Here is a 19,370-nt window from a genome sequence, read left to right on the forward strand (position 1 = left end):
CATTTCTGGCACTGGTATCCCTCCATGTCTTCCTCCTATAACTGTGGGGGGTTTTGATTATTCATTCTTATTAAACTGCTTTCCAAATGCAAAGAATAAATCAGGTTATATAAAATACCAAATTATGCATGCTTTTAGCAAACAAATACAAAATGACACCACCAAGAGGAAGAAAAATAAAGGAATACAGTGAACCTCTAAAGAGATTTGCATAAGAATTACTGGAAACAGCAAAGAGGATCCAGATATTTGATTATTCTGTGTATTTAATTACATTACACCTCATGTTTGTTACCCGCCTATTAATAACGCCTCCAAAAAAATCTTGTGCACCGCACACTTATCACCAAAATATTTATAGGCTACTGCCAGAGCCGCAACTCCATATAACATTCATTAAATTGAATTGAAAGGTTTATTATGGATCTCAAGCGCTCTCAATTGTATAGCCATTTGAACAAGTCATGACATAGAACTCTCTTGCGAGCTATCATCGGTCCTTTAAACTCTTTATTATAATATTCAATTTAATGTATCTGAGAGTTTTCTTTTAGTTTTTGTTTTTATATTTTTTTCTTTATGCCATTCACTATAATTGTTCTACTATAGTAATCTCCTTATGTCATTATCGGAGTAGTACTTAGCTCAGGAGTAGATGGCGCTACCCGGCCATCTGGACACGACGGAAGATCTCCATTTCGCGCTCTCTACAAGCTATAGAGCTTCTTCAGGAACAATGTATTTAATCTTGTCAGCACTGTTTATTATTCAATGCTATATAGCAGTATAGAAGACCATATCCAGGATCTCCAAACTTTTTTATCTCAACTGAAATTTCAAGGCGTCTTTCGTCACTTCTGGGATTTCTTTACCCGTCTATACCAGAGACATATTAAGGCGGTTTACAACAAGCAGAGATCAGTACAGCATGAAAAATAGTGTGGTCAGTAACAATTAACTTCAATTATAGCACACACAATTGCTGAATTACTAAAAAAAAAACAAGTCTAAACTTATAATACATATTTTCTAAACAGAAAATGCTTTAAAGATTTTCAGAACTGACCATACTGAAGAATAATTCTGGCAATTGAATGAATGTTTGTTATATATTATAGCTAACCTTCAGTAAACTTGGCTAATTGAGCTACAACATGTTTAGCAGAAGGCACAAGGTTCCTATCCAGAATATTAATTAAATCCATCATATATCTCGTGCTTTGGTGCTAAACCATGGATGATCAATAAGACTAACACATTTTAAAGCTCACCCTAGCCTCAATTAGCAGCCAATGGAGTTTTATGAAAGAAGGTGTTATACTTTCAAATTTAGGTATTTGGCAAATCAGTCTTACTGCCGTGTTTTGTATATATCAACTTCTTAATAAATGTAGGTTTTTCTTGTAGTTTATTGCTACTACTATTAATTATTTCTAGAGCACAGCTAGACATTCGCAGCACTGTACAGAGTCATGAAGGAGAAAGTCCCTGCTTCAATGAGTTCACAATCTAACCAATCAAGACAGACAGGATGTCAGGGTAGGGATTACAGTTAGGGGGGGATGGTTAAACTGCTGACTAGGGTGATGAGCTGAGGACCGTGGGGAGTAGGGTTATGAGTTGAAGGCAATCTCAAAAAGTTGGTAGCAAATCACATGTTATGTTCTTGACTATTCATAATAGATCAGATAGATGAAAATCTGAAGCTGGCCCTACAGAAAGACTTGAATATTATGGCACCAGGTCTCACAATACAGGTAGGTAGTTGTGATTATATTTTTGAAGGGTAACCCGGTGGTTAGAGCAGTGGGTTATGAACCAAGGAAATCAAGGTTCCCACTGGTGGTACTTGTGATCTTGGGTAAGTCACTTGGGGGCCCTTTTACTAAAGCTTAGGATACAAGCATTTAGCATGTGCTTTTTTATACCTAAGGGCCATGTGGCACATAGCATGTGCTAAGCTTTAATAAAAGAGCATCTTAATCCACCATGGCTTCAGGAATAAATGTAGGGCCTGTTTACTAACCCATGTTAATGCACATTAACATATACGAGAAAGCAAGTTAAATGTGACCCATTGAAAATAATGGGGTTTGTATTATTTAATGTTTATTTTAAACTCATTCATACAGGTTTGTAAATTAGGCTATTAGATTGCAAGCCCTCTTGGGCAGAGAAATGCTTACTGTTCCTGTCTGTAGTTCACCTTACGCTCAGATTTAGAACGTTGAATAATTAAGGCAAGAAATTCACATACACACAGTGAAATGAAAGGAGATGCCAACACAAAGCAATGAATCTGTATTGGATTCTTGAGGCAGCCACATGCGAGTTATTGAGTGTGTATGTGTTTTTATATTCACATATGAGAGGTGAAAAGGATATTGCTGGCTATTCTTCAGTTTGAATAGTATAAAGCGCCTTATATTGTTATTATCTATGTGTATATATTTCTAAAAATGTGTAAAAGCTTATAGCAATTGCTTTTGCATAATTTTGAATAATCATTTTTTGGTATATAATCCTCTGAAGTATAGTGGTTTTACCTTTTTGAATATTGCCTACTGTATGTGTATGTATACATAAGAGAAAATGGGAGGAATGGAGGGAATTATAATCAAACCACAAAAGTATTAAATACTCCACTATTGTAATAGCACACACCACCCACACTCTTCCACCCAAGCATCATAGGCTGGAAAACTTTCGCAAAACAATAACAACTGGCAAGTGGGAGCATAAGAATAGCCAACAATATTTGATAGTGTGGAAAAACCACTAGTAAAGAACAGGCCAATGATCGTTTTGTGGCAAAAAAAAACTACTGCTTCAGGGCCTTGATGCCAACAAACCAGGCTTTCGATATGAAGGAACCAGCTGCCGCTCACTACAGCTGGTTCCTTCATATCGATAGCCTGGTTTGTTGGCGTCAAGGCCCTGAAGCAGTGGGTTTTTTTGACATGAAATGATCGTTGGCCTGTTCTTTACTAGTGGCTTTTCCACAGTATCGAATTTTGTTGGTTCTTATGCTCCCATCTGCCAGTTATTGTTTTGCGGAAGTTTTTCAGCCTGTGATGCTTGGGTGGAAGAGCGTGGGTACACCTCTCCATTAGTCTGATGCTGTTCTTTCGCTTTAATAATACATTTTTCTGGCTTTTCTTGTGTGTGCTGTTAACAATAGTGGAGTGTTTAGTACATTTGTGGTTTGATTATGTATACATAAGAACATAAGAATAGCTTTACTGGGTCAAACCAATGGTCCATCTAGCCCAGTATCCCATCTTCACAGAGGCCAATCCAAGTCACAAGTACCTGGCAAAAACCCAAATAGTAGCAGCATTCCATGCCACCAATCCAGGGCAAGCAGTGGCTTCTCCCATGTTTGTCTCGACAGCAGCCTATGGACTTTTCTCCAGGAGCTTATCCAAACTGTTTTTAAGCCCAGGTATGCTAACTGCTATTACTACATCCTCTGGCAACGAGTTCTAGAGCTTAACGATTTGTTGAGTGGAAAAATATTTTCTCCTATTTGTTTTAAAGGTATTTTCATGTAACTTCACTGAGTATCCCCATGTCTTTGTAATTTTTGAAAGAGTGAAAAATCGATGTACTTTTAACCATTCTATACCACACAGGATTTTGTAAACCTCAGTCATATCTCCTCTCTGTCATCTTTTTTTTCCAAGCTGTAGAGCCCTTTCCCTTTGGCCTTTCCTTATACAAGAGGAGTTCCATCCCCTTTATCTTCTTGGTCACTCTTCTTTGAACCTTTTCTAGTGCCACTATATCTTTTTTGAGATAAAGAGACCAGAACTGAATGCAATACTCATGGTGAGGTTGCACCATTGAACGATACAGAGACATAACATTCTTAGTCTTGTTTACCATTCTTTTTCTAATAATTTCTAGTATCTTGTTTGCTTTCTTGGCTGCCACTTCACATTGAACAGAAGGTTTCAGCGTATTGTCCACAATGACACCCAGATCCTTTTCTTGAGTACTGACCCCCCCCCCAAGGTGGACCCTAGCATCCGGTAAATATGATTTGGATTATTCTTCCCAATGTGCATCACTTTGCATTTGTCCACCTTAAATTTAATCTGCTATTTGGACACCCAATGTTCCAATTTCCTAAGGTCTTCCTGTAGTTTTTCACAGTCCGCATGCATTTTAAAAGCTTTGAACAGTTTAGTGTTATTTGCAAATTTAATCATGTTACTCGTAGTTCCAATTTCCAGATCATTTATAAATAAGTACAGATTCCTGTGTCACACCACTATTTACCCTCCTCAATTGAGAAAAATAGCAATTTAACCCTGCCCTTGTTTTCTGTCCAATAACCAGTTCTTAATCTACATTGCCTCCTATCCCATGACTCTTTAATTTTCTCACGAGCCTCTCATGAGGAGTTTTGTCAAAAGCTTTCTGGAAATCTAGATACACTACATCAACCAACTCGCCTTTATCCACATGTTTGTTCACACCTTCAAAGAAGTCAAGCAAATTGGTGAGGTAAGACCTCCCTTGGCTGAACCCATGCTGACTCTGTCTCATTAAATCATGTTTGTCTACATGTTCCACAATTTTATTTTTTATAATTGTTTACACTGTTTTGCCGGCACTGAGGTCAGACTTACTGGCCTGTAATTCCATGCCTCTCCCCTGGAAAGCTTTATAAAATTTGGCGTAACATTGGCCAGCCTCCAATCTTAAGGTACTACAGATGATTTTAGCCACAGGTTACAGATCACTAACAGATCAGCAATTTCATGTTTGAGTTCTTTCAGTACCCTGGAATGTATACCATCCAATCCAGGTGATTTATCACTCCTTAATTTGTCGATTTGGCTTAGTATGTCTTCCACTATACAATGTGCAATTTTACCCATGGTATTCTAGTGCTGTTTCCAGGATAGGGATGGTTTGGAGAATCAAACTCACATATAAATAAATTAAAATATATACATACTTTTGTCTTGATAAACTAGCTGCACAAAAAAACTGGCACAAATTTATGTGGACATTTTTTCATGGGGCAATCAAAGAATAGGTATGCTCCTCTTTTGCTTTGATTATGATAAGCCCCCACAAGGGCTGCTTTACTACAGTATTTATTCATTTTGCATATAGCTCATATCTTTCTAAGTCCTCTGAGGAATCTCGGTTTAATTTTGCTCCTGAGTCAATGGACGATTAAGTGACTTTCTTGAGATCACAAGGACCACCAGCAACAGGATTTGAACCAGGCTTCTTTGGTTGTCAGCTGGATGCTTAGTCCACTAAGCATCTACACCACTCCAATTTTCTTGACTCCCTAGATGATCATGCATGTTTTGGAATCCAAAATTTGTTTTCCCAGTCTTTACATCTATACTGGGTACTGGTAGGTCTCTCGTTTTCAGGGGGGACACTGAAAGGAAAATCTCTGAAACTGGTCCCATCCATGATGCTTTCTTCATTGTATGGCACTTGATGCACATGGGTTATGTTGGCACTTTTTCTTGCCTGGCTCAGGCTGAAATGGTCATGGTTGTATATGTTAATCCTTCAATTAACCCTTATTTTAAGTAGGATAGTCCGACATAGATAAATTACTATCTATGTTGCTATCATCCCTGGTGCTTGTAATAAGCTATATTTTAATTTTGTTCTTCCAAGAATTGGGTTTTCTTAAATGTTTATGCTAATGCCAGCTACCCTGATGATATCATCCATGCTGACTATATTTTTTACACATCAAATAAATATTTTACAAAGAATATAGAACATTAATAATTTGACATGTATAGGGTGTTACAATGTCAGAGAAGCAGGCTTTGAACAAATGCATTGACCATAAATCTATGTTTTCAGAGGATTAAGGTGTTTTTGTTTTGTTTTTTTAATAGGCTGTGCGTGTTACCAAGCCCAAAATCCCAGAAGCCATAAGAAGAAATTTTGAATTAATGTGAGTATATTTAAGAATTGCTTTTTTTGATTATTTTTGAGGCAGCAAGTTTTTTGTTGTTTTTTCTTAAAGATTTAATTTTACTTTTAAAGTATTGCTTCCAATTCATGAGCTTTTTTTTTTTTTTCTTTGAAGGGAGGGTGAGAAGACCAAACTCCTTATTTCTGCACAGAGGCAGAAAGTAGTAGAGAAGGAAGCAGAGACAGAAAGGAAAAGGGCTATTATAGGTATTATGAAGCCTGATTTTGTATTAAATATGCCAGCTTGGACTAGGAGCTCTTCATCATCTGTATCTTCTTGTCTTTTACTCTTCTTTCTCTCCCCAGCATTTCCTTAATTATTTACAGTTGGCTGTCAAGGGCTGGGAGGAACTCTTCTGCTTCTCCTACTGCATCCTTACAACACTTAGGGGGTAACATTATAAAGCCTTTTTCTGCTTTTAAAGCCTGTTTTACAATTAGAAATGGGCCTTCATGAAATCACATCTGCATATATTTATGAAAAGGAGGTGCACAGAATGAGTGCATCAATTTTTATGTTATCTGTGCATAGTTATTCGTAGAGGATATTGTTTGGGCAGCACAGTGAGATGCAGTGTATTAAAATCTTTTAAAATAAAAATATATGGATACATACACTCAATACATGCACACATTTTTCAGAGCAGGTGTAAATTGGTATGTGGGCATTTGCATTCTTCTAGGGCTTGTTTTGGGAGCATTATAAAGGTACATAGATGCCTATTTTGCTTTATAAAATAAGCAGCTTTTTTGGACTTCTCATTTAGGCTTCTTTTAATGTCCAGATCCCACTTGTATTATCAAGCTGGAGATTGACTCTTGTCTCCTGCCACATAGTACTGCAATGAAACTTGAATGACTGGCTCCCTCACACATCTTTTCTTAGTAAGCTTGTGTCAGTGGAAGTATAGAAGCAACAGTATGTTCAATGTGTTAAATAATATAATTGTTAATGTTGGGGAGGACTGAACAAAGTTTCAAAAGGTTAGTTGTTTAACATAAAAAATATTGTTCATGTTTGAAAATTCTGTTTGATATAAGTCAAATAACCAATGTTAGAAAAATTACCGACATGCCACAAACTGGTTGAGTGAGAAGCAGATTATTGCTACAAAGCAGATTATTGCTGTGAAACAGATGGTCCTATTTAGCCAAGTAGTCTGTATTAGAAATGTGTTTAGAGGATTTTTGGGGGAAGAATATTTTTGCTTAGTTTTGCTGTACATTATGGGACTTGGCATTGCATAAGTATGTAACACAACATGACTCATATTTACAGAGGCAGAGAAAGTTGCTCAGGTGGCTACAATTCAGTATCAACAAAAAGTTATGGAGAAAGAAACTGAAAAGAAGATATCTGAAATTGAAGGTACAAAAGAACATTATCAAACTTTTGGGGAGTGTATATTTCAAAATTATTAATAAAATAGTGGTTGTAATGTTGAAAAAAAAAAAAGATTCAGGATTAAAGAAAAAAATTCTATCAAAACCAATGCATGCCAAAGAAATTACAATAAATGAAAGGTACAAGATTGACAAGGTGCCTTAGCCCACATCACAGAGAATTAGAGGTACAACAAAGTAAAAAACAAAAAAGGAAATAACTAATAACTAGGCGTAATCCTAAATCAAAATAACCAAACAATCCCAGACCCTTCTACTTATCCCACAGAAACATTCCTGTCATTAGATTTCTGATTTTTGATCTAGTGCAGAAATCAAGTTGGACCCCTTGTAAATATACAAGGTACTTGAAGTGAAACTTTAAAAAGGAACCTTCCAACACAAATACTGTGGTCTTTAAGGCCAAAAATGTCTTTCCTTAATTGAGAAAAATCTGAATCTTGTTGATCACACAACCACACATTGTTCTCTTTGAAATAAACTTTTAACACCAACAACTTATCTATTTTATCAGTGAAGGAGACGTAGATAGAGATCTTGGTAAAAATTAAAATGAGGAGGAACTTTTTAAGAATCTTGTATGATCAAGACTACGCCGTTCTAAGGAGTCAAACCCTCCTTCTGTCTTTAGAGGGAATATAATAGCAAAAGGATATTTCAATTTCATCAACCCTAGTGATCCTAAAGATCTCTTTAAAATAAGTCCTTAAAAGAAATTCAGCTGATACTTATTTAGTAGAAGAAAAATTTAAAAATTGTGGGTTCTTTTCCAGGAATTTTCTAAGCATAAGAAACTACAAACATAAGCATTGCTACACTGGGACAGTTTTCAACAGTGGCCAATTCATGTCACAAGTCCCTTGCAAGATCCCAAAAGAGTAAAACAGATTTTATACTGCTTATCCTAGAAATAAGCAGTAGATTTTCCCAAGACCATGTTAATAATGGCTTATGGACTTTTGTTTTAAGAAATTATCCAAACCTCTTTTAATCCCTATGCTAACTGTTTTCACCACATTCACTGGCAATGAAATCCAGAGTTTAATTACACATTGGATGAAGAAATATTTTCTCTGGTTTGTTTTAAATGTCCTATTTAGTAGCTTCATTACATGCGCACTAGTCTTAGTATTTTTGGAAAAGGTAAACAAGAGATTCACATCTACTTGTTCCACTCCACTCATATTTTATAAACTTCTATTATATAAAAATTAGCCTTACTGGATCTGACCAGTGGTCCATCTAGCCCAGTAGCTTGTTTCCACAGTGGCCAGTCCAGGTCACAAGTACCTGCAGTAACCCAGATACTGTAATATATAGCAACATTCCATGCTACCAATCCCAGGGCAAGTAGAGTCTTCCCCTATGTCTGTCTCAATAGAAACCTATGAACTTTTCTCCAGAACTTATCTAAACTGTTTTTAAACACGGGTATGCCAACTGCTATTACTACATCATCTGGCAACGAGTTCCAGAGCTTAACTATTTGTTGTGTGACAAAATATTTCCTCCTATTTGTTTTAAAGGTATTTCCACGTAACTTTACCGAGTGTCCCACTAGTCTTTGTAATTTTTGAAAGAGTAAAAAATTGATGTACTTTTACCCATACTGTATCACACAGGGTTTTGTAGACCTCGCTCATATCTCCTCTCTCTCATCTCTTTTCCAAGCTGAAGAGCCCTAACCTCATATAAGAGAAGTTCCTTCTCCTTTATCATTTTTATTGCTCTTCTTTGAACCTTTTCTAACTTTGTTATCTCTTTTTTGAGATACAATAACCAGAACTGAACGCAATACTCAAGGTGAGGTCACACCATAAGCAATATAGAAATATTATAATATTCTTGGTCTTATTTACCATCCCTTTCCTTTCCTAATAATTCCTATCATCCTATTTGCTTTTTTGGCCACTGCTGCATATTGGACAGAAGATTTTAGCATATTGTTTACAATGACACCTAGGTCTTTTTCTTGGGTGCTGATCCCTAAAGTGGACCCTAACATCTGGTAAATATGATTTGTATTATTCTTCCTAATGTGCATCACTATGCATTTGAACTTATTATATTTCATCTGTCATTTGGGTACCCAGTCTTCCAATTTCCTGAAGTCTTCCTGCAATTTTTCATAGTCTTCATGAGTTTTAACAACTTTAGTTTTGTGTCATCTGCAAATTTAATCACCTCACTTGTCTTTTAACATATTTATAAATGATCTGGAAATTGGAATGACAATTTCCAGATCATTTATAAATATGTTAAATAGCACAGGTCCCAGTGCAGATACCTGTGGTACTCTCCTATTCATCTTCCTCCATTGAGAAAAATAACCATTTAACCCTACCCACTGTTTTTTGGTCAATAACCAATTCCTAATCCACAACAGAACATTGGCTCCTATCCCATGACTCTTAATTTTCTCAGGAGTTTCTCATGAGGAACTTTTTCAAAAGCTTTTTGAAAATCTAGATATATTCCACTAACCGGCTCACCTTTATCAAGCAGTTTATTCACGCTTTCAAAGAAACAAATTGGTGAGGCAAGACTTCCTTACCTGAACCCATGCTGACTCTGTCCCACTAAATCATCTTTATCTGTTCCATAATTTTATTTTTTTATAATAGTCATTTCCTGCATCACACCTGGAACACTTTTTAAAAATTGGTGTTATATTGGCCACCTTCCAATCTTCAGATATGAGTTCTTTTAGTACCCTGGGTTGTATACCATCCAGACCAGGTGATTTATTGCTTTTTAACTTGTGAATTTGGCTCAGTACATCTACCAGGTTAATCAAGATTTCTTTCAGTTCCTCTGTGTCATCACCCTTGAAAACCACTTTTGGTTCAGGTAGATTCTTTAATATATAGCCGAAATGACACAGATATAGTGAACAATAAATGATAATATATTGTTACACTCAACATGAATGATGCAAGGTGTCGAATTATGCAATAGAAGTATAACATAGGCTCCACAACAGGTTTAAATAGAAGGAAAAGCCTCAGAAAAGGACCCTCCCACCTCCACAAAGGTGGCTATTAAAGGTGGTTGAGTGGTAACCTCATCGGCAAAAAAAACTTCCTTTAAGTTGAAAAAAGCTCTGTGCTGTACTGTGAAAACTCAAAAAGATAGATGAGCGTAAATCAACTTATCTTCAGTTGATCAGTAGATTCTTTTGCACCTTCTGTAAAGACCAAAGCAAATAATTTGTTCAGTCTCTCTGCTATGGTCTTGTCCTCCCTCAGTGCCCCTTTTGTTCCTTGATCTGGGAGATCTGGGAAGTTACAGACTGGTCAGCCTGACTTCAGTGCGAGGCAAACTAGTGGAAACAATTATAAAAAATAAAATTGTAGAGCACATAAAGAAACATGATTTAATAGGACAGGGAGGGTCAGCATGGGATCAGCCAGAGGAGACCTTGCCTCACCAATTTGCTTGACTACTTTGAAGGTATGAATAAATGTGGATAAAGGTGAGCCGGTTGATTTAGAGGTGGGAGGGTCCTTTTCTGAGGCTTTTCCTTCTATTTAAACCTGTTGTGGAGCCTATGTTATACTTCTATTGCATAATTCGACACCTTGCATCATTCATGTTGAGTGTAACAAACTTTTGACAAAGTTCCTCATGAGAGGCTCCTGAGAAAATTAGAGTCATGGGATAGGAGGCATTATTCAGTTGTGGATTAGGAATTGGTTATCGGATAGAAAACAAAGGGTAGAGTTAAATGCCATTTTTCTCAATGGAGGAGGGTAAATAGTGGTGTGATGCAGGGATCTGTACTGGGACCGATGCTATTTAACTTATTTATAAATGATCTGGAAATTGGAACTACGAGTGACATGATTAAATTTGCAGATGATACTAAACTATTCAAAATTGTTAAAACTCATGCAGATTGTGAAAAATTGCAGGCAGATCTTAGGAAATTAGAAGACTTGCCATCCAAATGGAAGATGAAATTTAATGTGGACAAATATACAATGATGCACATTGGAACGAATAACACAAATCTTAGTTACCAGATGCTAGGGTTAGCGCCCAAGAAAAAGATCTGGGTATCATTGTAGACAATATGATGAAACCTTTCACCCAATGTGTGGCGGTGGCCAAAAAGAGCAAACAAGATGCTAGGAATTATTAAGAAAAGGGATGGTTAATAAGACTAAGATTGCTATAATGCCTCTGTATCGCTCCATGGTGTGAACTCACCCTGAGTATTGCATTCAATTCTGGTCTCCTTATCTCAAGAAAGATATGGCAGAACTAGAAAAGGTTTAAAGAAGAGTAACCAAGATGATAAAGGGGAGGGAACTCTTCTCAAATGAGGAAAGACTAAAAGGTTAAGGCTCTTCATCTTTGACAAGAGATAGCTGAGGGGAGATATGATTCACGTCTACAAAATTCTGAGTGGTATAGAACAGGTACAAATGGGTTACCGTATTTTTTGCTCCATAAGACGCACTTTTTTCCACCCAAAAGTGGGTGGAAATGTCGATGCGTCTTATACAGCGAAGATATAAATTTTTAACCCCCCCAGTCGGGCCTTTTAAAAACACCCCCTAACCTTTTTTAACCCTCATTCCTTTATAAAACACCTCCTGCCCAGTCCCGTCCTTCTTCAAATCTCCCCCCCTTGCCTGGTGGTCCTGTGGTCCATCGGCCGGCAGGCGTGAGCCCTCCGCCCGCCTGGGCCCACGCCGCCTCTTCCTGTCCTGTCCGCACCTCCTTAAGCCTCTCCCATTGCCTTGTGGTCCAGCGGTGTCAGCGCTGCTCTCAAAATGGTGTTTTCAGAGTCGGCCGGCAGGCGCGAGCTTTACGCCTGGGCCAGCGCTGCCCTCCGAATGCACTCAGAATGGGTTTTTTTTCCTTGTTTTCCTCCTCTAAATTTAGGGTGCGTCTTATGGTCAGGTGTGTCTTATGAAGCAAAAAATACAGTAATTTTTTACTCTTGTCAAAAATTACAGAGAGGAAATATTTTTTTCACTCAGAGAAATAATTAAGCTCTGTTACACATTGCCAGAGGTTGTAGTAAGAGTGGTTTACGTAGCTGATTTTGAGGTTTGGATACTTTTCTAGAGGAAAAGTCCATAGTCTGATATTGACAGACATGGGGGAAGCCATTGTTTGCCCTTGATTGGTAGCATGGAATTCTGCTACATTTTTGGAGGGTTTTGTCAGGTACTAGTGACCTGGATTGGCTACCATGAGGACAGGCTACTAGACTAGATGGACCATTGGTCTGTCCCAGTAAGACTGTTCTTATATTTTTGTGTTAATTGGCCTTTTTTCCCCAATGAAAGAGGGTAAATAGTGGAGTGCCACAGGTGATTAAATTTGCAAATGACACTTAACTGTTCAAAGTTGTTAAAACTCATGCAGATTGTGAAAAATTGCATGCAGATCTTAGGAAATTGGAAGACTGGGTATTCAAATGGCAGATGAAATTTAATGTGGACAAAAGCAAAGTGATGCACATTGGGAAGAATAACCCAAATCATAGTCACCAGATGCTAGGGTTCACCTTGGGGTCAGCGCCCAAGAAAATTATCTGTTTGTCATTGTAGACAATACACTGAAATACACTGATCATAGAAACATAGAAATATGACGGCAGAAAAGGGCTATAGCCCATCAAGTCTGCCTACTCTTCTGACCCACCCCGTTAAGTCTGAGTGCTAATGACCTAGTTCCTTAACTCTACCCTTGTAGGGGATCGACCCCTTCCATTTAGGATGAGACAATCAACAGAAAAATAAGAAACTGAAAAAGTCTAAGAAACTCCAAAACACAATCGCAAAGGTAAAACTCGAGTAAGAGCTTAGAAATGCACTCATAGTCTGGCTTCCATCTTGACCCCTTCCATTTAATATGAGACATCAACAGAAAAAAAAAGAAACTGAAAGTCTAAGAAACTCTAAAACACAATCGCAAAGGTAAAACTCGAGTTAGAGGTTAGACATCTATCTTGACTCCTCCCTATGAGCTTTTTAAAATTGAATCACTTGTCCCCCCCACCCCTCTCTCCCTGAACAACCAAAGAAGCATTTAAGGATCTCTTCTCCCACTGCTGGGTCAAACTCTCTTGATAACAGTGGCAGAATAATAGGCATCACAAAACTATGGCCCAAAAGTGGGAGAAGTGGAATTTAAGCATTTCATCACCTGCCAAAACTTGTCTTAGTTGCATGTTGGTGTTTTGATAGCTATTGTACAGGTGTTTTTTTGGAAGGCGTCCCTTAACTATGAATTCCCACTTGTATGATTTATTAATCCTGCTTTGAAGTCCTAAAGAGCTGCGCATGCATTATTAACTTCAAAACCAACAAGGATAAAGTGTGCTCGCGCGTCGATCAATGTTTCAGCGCTAATAGCAGCGTGTTTATGATTGGATCATTTTCATGGACAAGCTTTACTGAATCGATCGCCTACAATGACTCGGACACGAATCTGATAGATTTCAGGACTTTAGTGAATCCTGTCCAAAGTTTGGCCATGTAACTGGGAGGACTAAGCACACAGAGGGACAAGAAATTATTATTGAGTTTTGTAGCACTATGCTGAGTCATAGCAGGTATCAAAGTATTTACCAAGTTTAAAGAAATTAACTCTTGAGTCAATGCTTTCTTGTCCGCTGCTTTCTTTCAAATGTGAGCCCATACACAGCAGATGAACAGCATAGAAACAAAGAAAATAAATCTGAATTGCCTTTTTTTAAACTGCACACCAAATTATCTAAAAATATCTAATACTGCTAATATATAATAACAAGCAGGAGAATGACACAAGATAGTTTGGATTGACAGATTTAGAGGAATAAATGTAGGCTGTTTGATATATTAATGTTTTCAGTTTTTGCTTTCTTATTAGAGTGACTATTGCTATTTATTTCTTGATACTCTATTTAAATGCAATATAACGGTTTGTTGTGAAACTACATTTCTTTATTTAGATGGTGCATATATGGCAAGGGAAAAGGCGAAAGCTGATGCAGAATTTTATTCTGCTTCTAAGCATGCAGAAGCTAACAAAGTGAGTGCCCCAGAGCTTTGCATATATTAAAGGGAAACTTGTGTTTGTAGATTATGCTGGGAAAAGTAAATTAAGCTGAACTCTCTTCCTCTCAAAGTAGACTTTCTTTTCTGCTCATCTCCTGCTCTGTTAAGACTCTGGCCTCATTACCTGATGATTACCTAATGTAATCTGAGAGGATCAGTTCAAGTCACAGGTTTTTCTGAGTGTGCTGAAAAGATGGCTTAGTAAGGTATCACTTGCTATTAACTGCTCCAGAGAGGCAGACTCATGGGCTGATAAGAGACTGCCAAGGGATTGATAGACCAAGACTTGGGGGTTGGGGGGCAGAGAGAGAATTACTGCTTAGAGTAAGGAATTCTGTGAGAGAGACTGCTGGGAAAGGAAGTTGAGAGAGAGGCTACAAGTGCTTTAGAGATGGAAAGAGAAATAACTGGGGATGGGGAAATTGAGAGAGATAGGGAGGGAGAGAGACTGTTGGGGGTTCAGGAGAATAGGGCACAGTAAGGTATGTCTAGGGTAGATGTTTAGGGCTTATTCATGTAAAGGAAGCACTGAAAGGAGCTGACTTTATGTAATTGTTCCTGTACTGAACTAATTAGGTGCATCTACTGAATCACCCACCATGAACGTTGCTTCACCTATAGAGGAGAAGGGAAATCTCATATTATGTAAGCACTGACTCACATAGCTAGTCTGTACCATGCAAATATTGAGGGCAGAGGGAGAAGAAATGTACAGGATTTGAGTCCCATATATAACACATAGTTTTGTAGCACGTCATAGTAAATGATTTTCTTTTTTCCCCCCACAGATAAAACTAACTCCACAATACTTGGAACTTATGAAATACAAATCCATTTCTTCAAACAGTAAGATTTATTTTGGTAGTGACATCCCCAACATATTTATGGAATCTTCTTTGAAAAAACAGTTTGTTGGGACTCTGCAAGAAAGCACTCTCTTCTCTGAGGAGTCCACAGAGCCTACTGGGAAAAGCCATGTTAAAAGCAAAAAAGGTTGATGCAAGCAAGAGGAAATCATTTTGGCCTAAACAAAGGTGAAAACAGCAACACAAGAGCCATGTGTACATGATACAGTAGAGAACATGTATGCAGTATGTTAATTTTAAATGAAAACTGATTAAAAGGGAGATTTTTTTTTTTTTTTTTTTTTTCAAACTATGCACTACAATGATGGATACAGCATTAACAGAAATATGATCCACAGGATACCTGTGAATTTAACTATATTGGCAACATTTTGAAGATATAACTGTGTAGACCATTAAGATTGCTTTTTAAATGTCATCAGCTGCTGCTAAAATATGTGGTATAATCAGATGCTAAAATTAGCTTGTACTGGAATATAAAAACAAGAATTCTTTTCCAAAAGCTGGATTTTTAAAAAAATTTGTTTGCAAGAATGTAAACATTTACATATCAGGAAGAATGTTCAAAGCATACGCTGTGAAACTTCAAGACTTGGAGATCCAGGATATTGGGGTTGTATTTTTCGAAATCCCTTTGCTCTCCGTTCTGCAGTGACTTGCTATACAGCTGAACCAATCTGTCAGTAAAAGAGAACATCATCAAGTTTTGCAAGTAAAGCAATAGGACATGATTTTGCTGTCCATCATAGTTACAGTCTACGTACAGAGATTATTAAATAGTATTTCTGATTCCCATGGACAAATTCCTGAGAGTTACTTATGGAAAATCTTAAAATGAGGTTTCATTTTGTTGATTGCAATGAAAACACGTGCACATATTTTGGGATCCTAATCCTTAACACAGTATCTTGCACTACACCATGCCAATGAAAATAACTTGCATCTGTAATCGTTGCTAATCGTATGTTTCAAAATTAATGACTCGTCAGTAACCAGCTTACAGATCTTCATCCAGATCCCATCCCTAAGAAGCCATTACAGTTGACATTTGTAACTTTTGCGGTCTGAGCAGAGAAAGGCTAATGCCTGAATCAGCACTGATTCTGAATTACCTTCTCTCCTCTAGTAGTAGTTTTGACCAGCAGGGTTAATTAAGGCCTACTAGAGCTCTGCAAATTTAACTAAAGATCTTAGTTTTCAGAGCTGTCAGCCTGGCACCTGCTATGAATACTGGAAAGGAAAACAAAACAAAACCCTACTACTGGGCCTTTTTAAAATGAAACAGAGAAATACAGGTGCCCAAATATTCATGTGCTTCTAAACTTCGGGAGATATTAAATAAGTCACTTTCAGTGCTTCAAGAGGTCACCATTTGGATTGACCACTTTAAAAATGTGCCTTTACCCAATTTGGGCCCTCTTTTTTGTATTCAGAAGCAAATGGACTAGAGACCTGTTAAGCCTTTAAATCTCTTCTTAGAGAAAATTGTCTCATTATGTAGGGGATAACCTCTCTTGGACATGCTGTACTTCCTTTCACTGACTGTAAATAAATCAACAAGGAAGCTTGGTAGAGAAACCGGCAAGAATTTTGAAAAACTTGGGAGCTTGTTGAGGGTTCCTTGACTTATCTTTCAGCTTGTTTCCTTAGCAAAAATTAATGGATGCAGACTTTAAGAAACCACTGCAGCTTTACTGAATTCTGATATAGTCAATGAAAATGTGTATTCTGTTATGTGAAATTTTTTCCCAAGTGATGGTATTCAAAATAAATTTACTTACGTTCCTGACAAATTGCTTGATGAAAGAAGCCCTGAAATCACTGAATTTCTTGATCCCTACCTCTATGGCCTATTTGATTTTTATGTTTAAAATAGTAGTTGCTTGAAATGGATCATGCTTATTTTTAATAATCCTTTTTCCCTTTTCTTTGGATAATACTGAACCTCCTGCATGTTAACTTTTTTTTTTTTCTTTTTTAGCTAGGTTTGCTACTTTGAATTTTTTTGCCAAAATCTTAAACTTACTGGGTTTGCTTTTCTGAAGCATTTACATATTTCTGTCATCTATGACCATCAACATTGAAAGTATTAGATTTTTAGCACCGAGGTCAGATAAAGACTAGTGAAAAGTTGGAAGCTTAACAATTTAGAATTATTTGGAAGGGACTTGATTAGCATTATAACCTTCCTGTTGTTACTTGTATATATACCATATATTTTTAAGGGGGGTCTGAGCTGGCCTTAATTGGTCTGTGGCACCATGAATCCTTTATTTGCAACTAGCATGGATTTTTTCCCCCCGTTTAACCTCCTACCCTTTATCTGCAGCTTGTTCTTGTGCAGCTTTACCTGTGTCCTTGGTCAGGCACCAACTATGTTGTCTTTTTAAAACTTGGACACTGAATTTGGCTGTTATGTGATGCTGAAGTTCCCTCTTTCCTGGGGTCTGTGAACATCGTCACTGCAGCAGTTGCAGCAACTAGAGAATCTGAAGACTGACCCATCAATTAAACCTAGATTATCTTCATATCAGTGCCGAACACTGTCACTGAGCCATCAAGCCAGCCCTACCTCCTTGTTATGGTTTGAACAGAATGATTACATTTTAATTGAAATGTGTTGTACACTCAACATTTATCATACTGATCAAATTGTTATGTATGCCAAAGCAGGCATTTGTTAGAGGGACAGTGGTCTGCCTAGTGGCATCACTCAGTTGGTGAAAACATTGGGACTTTTGTTCTATCTTTTCACTTGCGTATCTCAGGTTTATAATCCACTGCCAGACTGTTCCTTTCTAGAAGAGTAGTGATGCTGCACATATCAAACACAGGACACTCATGAATGATTTAAATCTGTTTCCATTCAGTTAATACAGATGGAAAGACATTAAACTTGAGATATTTCTCTTTTCAGTCAATCCTGAATAATTTTTGTATGATAGGTTTGAAATAGATTCTCATAATATTTTTTTATTTTCTTTGGTAAGATACCATGCTGTTATGTATAATTTATGCATGAATGTATAAACTGATTGTTTTCTTATAGTTAAGCACATTGGATTTTCCAGATTCCTAAGACAGAGAGAACCATGATGCCCCCATTCTCATTGGGGACTTTCAAAATGCTCAATAGTAGATCTGGATGCAAACAGATCATAACATATTGTAGGTCAGGGCTGCCCAAGTCCAGTCCTTGAGATCTACTGGCAGGCCACAATGAATATGCATGAGAAAGATTTGCCTGTACTGCCTTCTTGGTATGCAAACATCTCTCATGCATATTCATTGTGGATTTCCTGAAAACCTGGCCTACCAGTAGATCTTGAGGACCGGACTTAGGCAGCCCTGGTGTAGGTTATAGACCAATCTTTTAAATGCTGGCAATAAGAATGCTCAGAAAGGAAAATTTTTCATTTTGCAAAAATGTGTACAGTATATTCACAAAACTTATCACACAACCATTTGGCATAATGTTGTACAGAAAGTATAAAATGCCAGCATTGAGCCGTTCTAGAGCTTTTTTGTTAAGAACAAAAGAGATGGACTTGTGAATCAGTGAAAAATAATGAATTGTCATCTTTTGACCATTATTTGTGACATTTTCCCATTAGATTATGTGACCAAAAATCGCAGTAGTAAACATTTTTCTGGAAACCTTGGCTTATGCCTTTGTCTCATTGAGTTTAATTGTACATTAGTAACAGTGAGGAGAAATAACTGGTAAAGTGGCCTGATATTATTCCTCCTAGGGCAGGATGATCAACTGTTTTAACTGGACATTGAAAATTAATGCATCCATCTTTTATCATAGCGTTCTAGTTTAGCTTTTGATACTGGGAAAGCTAAACCATAAATACTATGCACTATTACATCAAGCTCATTTTTACATTTAATTGGCACACGACAGTTTTACAAAAAGTTAGACACTTCGCATTTTTGAGTTTCGCAGTTGGTACAATCAGTACAAATCTCATAAGTACAAGCAGTATATAAATCGCATCACTTTTGGGTTTTCAAAATGAAAAATTCTCTATCAAACTAAAGATGACAAAATATTTGTGCGATTTGCCAG

The 19,370-nt window shown here is 37.2% G+C and overlaps 1 protein-coding gene across 3 annotated transcripts in view; it reads left to right on the forward strand.

The window, feature by feature from the left end:
• The window catches only part of ERLIN1 (ER lipid raft associated 1), a 104,753-nt gene extending 85,801 nt beyond the window's left edge, over positions 1–18,952 (forward strand). For all 3 annotated transcript variants that reach the window (XM_033941507.1, XM_033941508.1, XM_033941510.1), the window contains 6 exons: positions 1,684–1,757; positions 5,889–5,947; positions 6,083–6,174; positions 7,247–7,336; positions 14,324–14,403; positions 15,218–18,952. In XM_033941507.1, coding sequence (XP_033797398.1) covers positions 1,684–1,757; positions 5,889–5,947; positions 6,083–6,174; positions 7,247–7,336; positions 14,324–14,403; positions 15,218–15,427 — 605 coding nt within the window. In that variant the 3' untranslated portion in view covers positions 15,428–18,952. The remainder of the gene's footprint in view (positions 1–1,683; positions 1,758–5,888; positions 5,948–6,082; positions 6,175–7,246; positions 7,337–14,323; positions 14,404–15,217) is intronic.
• The last annotated feature ends 418 nt before the right edge of the window (positions 18,953–19,370 follow it).

This window comes from Geotrypetes seraphini, chromosome 4, assembly GCF_902459505.1.
Source record: "Geotrypetes seraphini chromosome 4, aGeoSer1.1, whole genome shotgun sequence".
Taxonomy (NCBI): domain Eukaryota; kingdom Metazoa; phylum Chordata; class Amphibia; order Gymnophiona; family Dermophiidae; genus Geotrypetes; species Geotrypetes seraphini.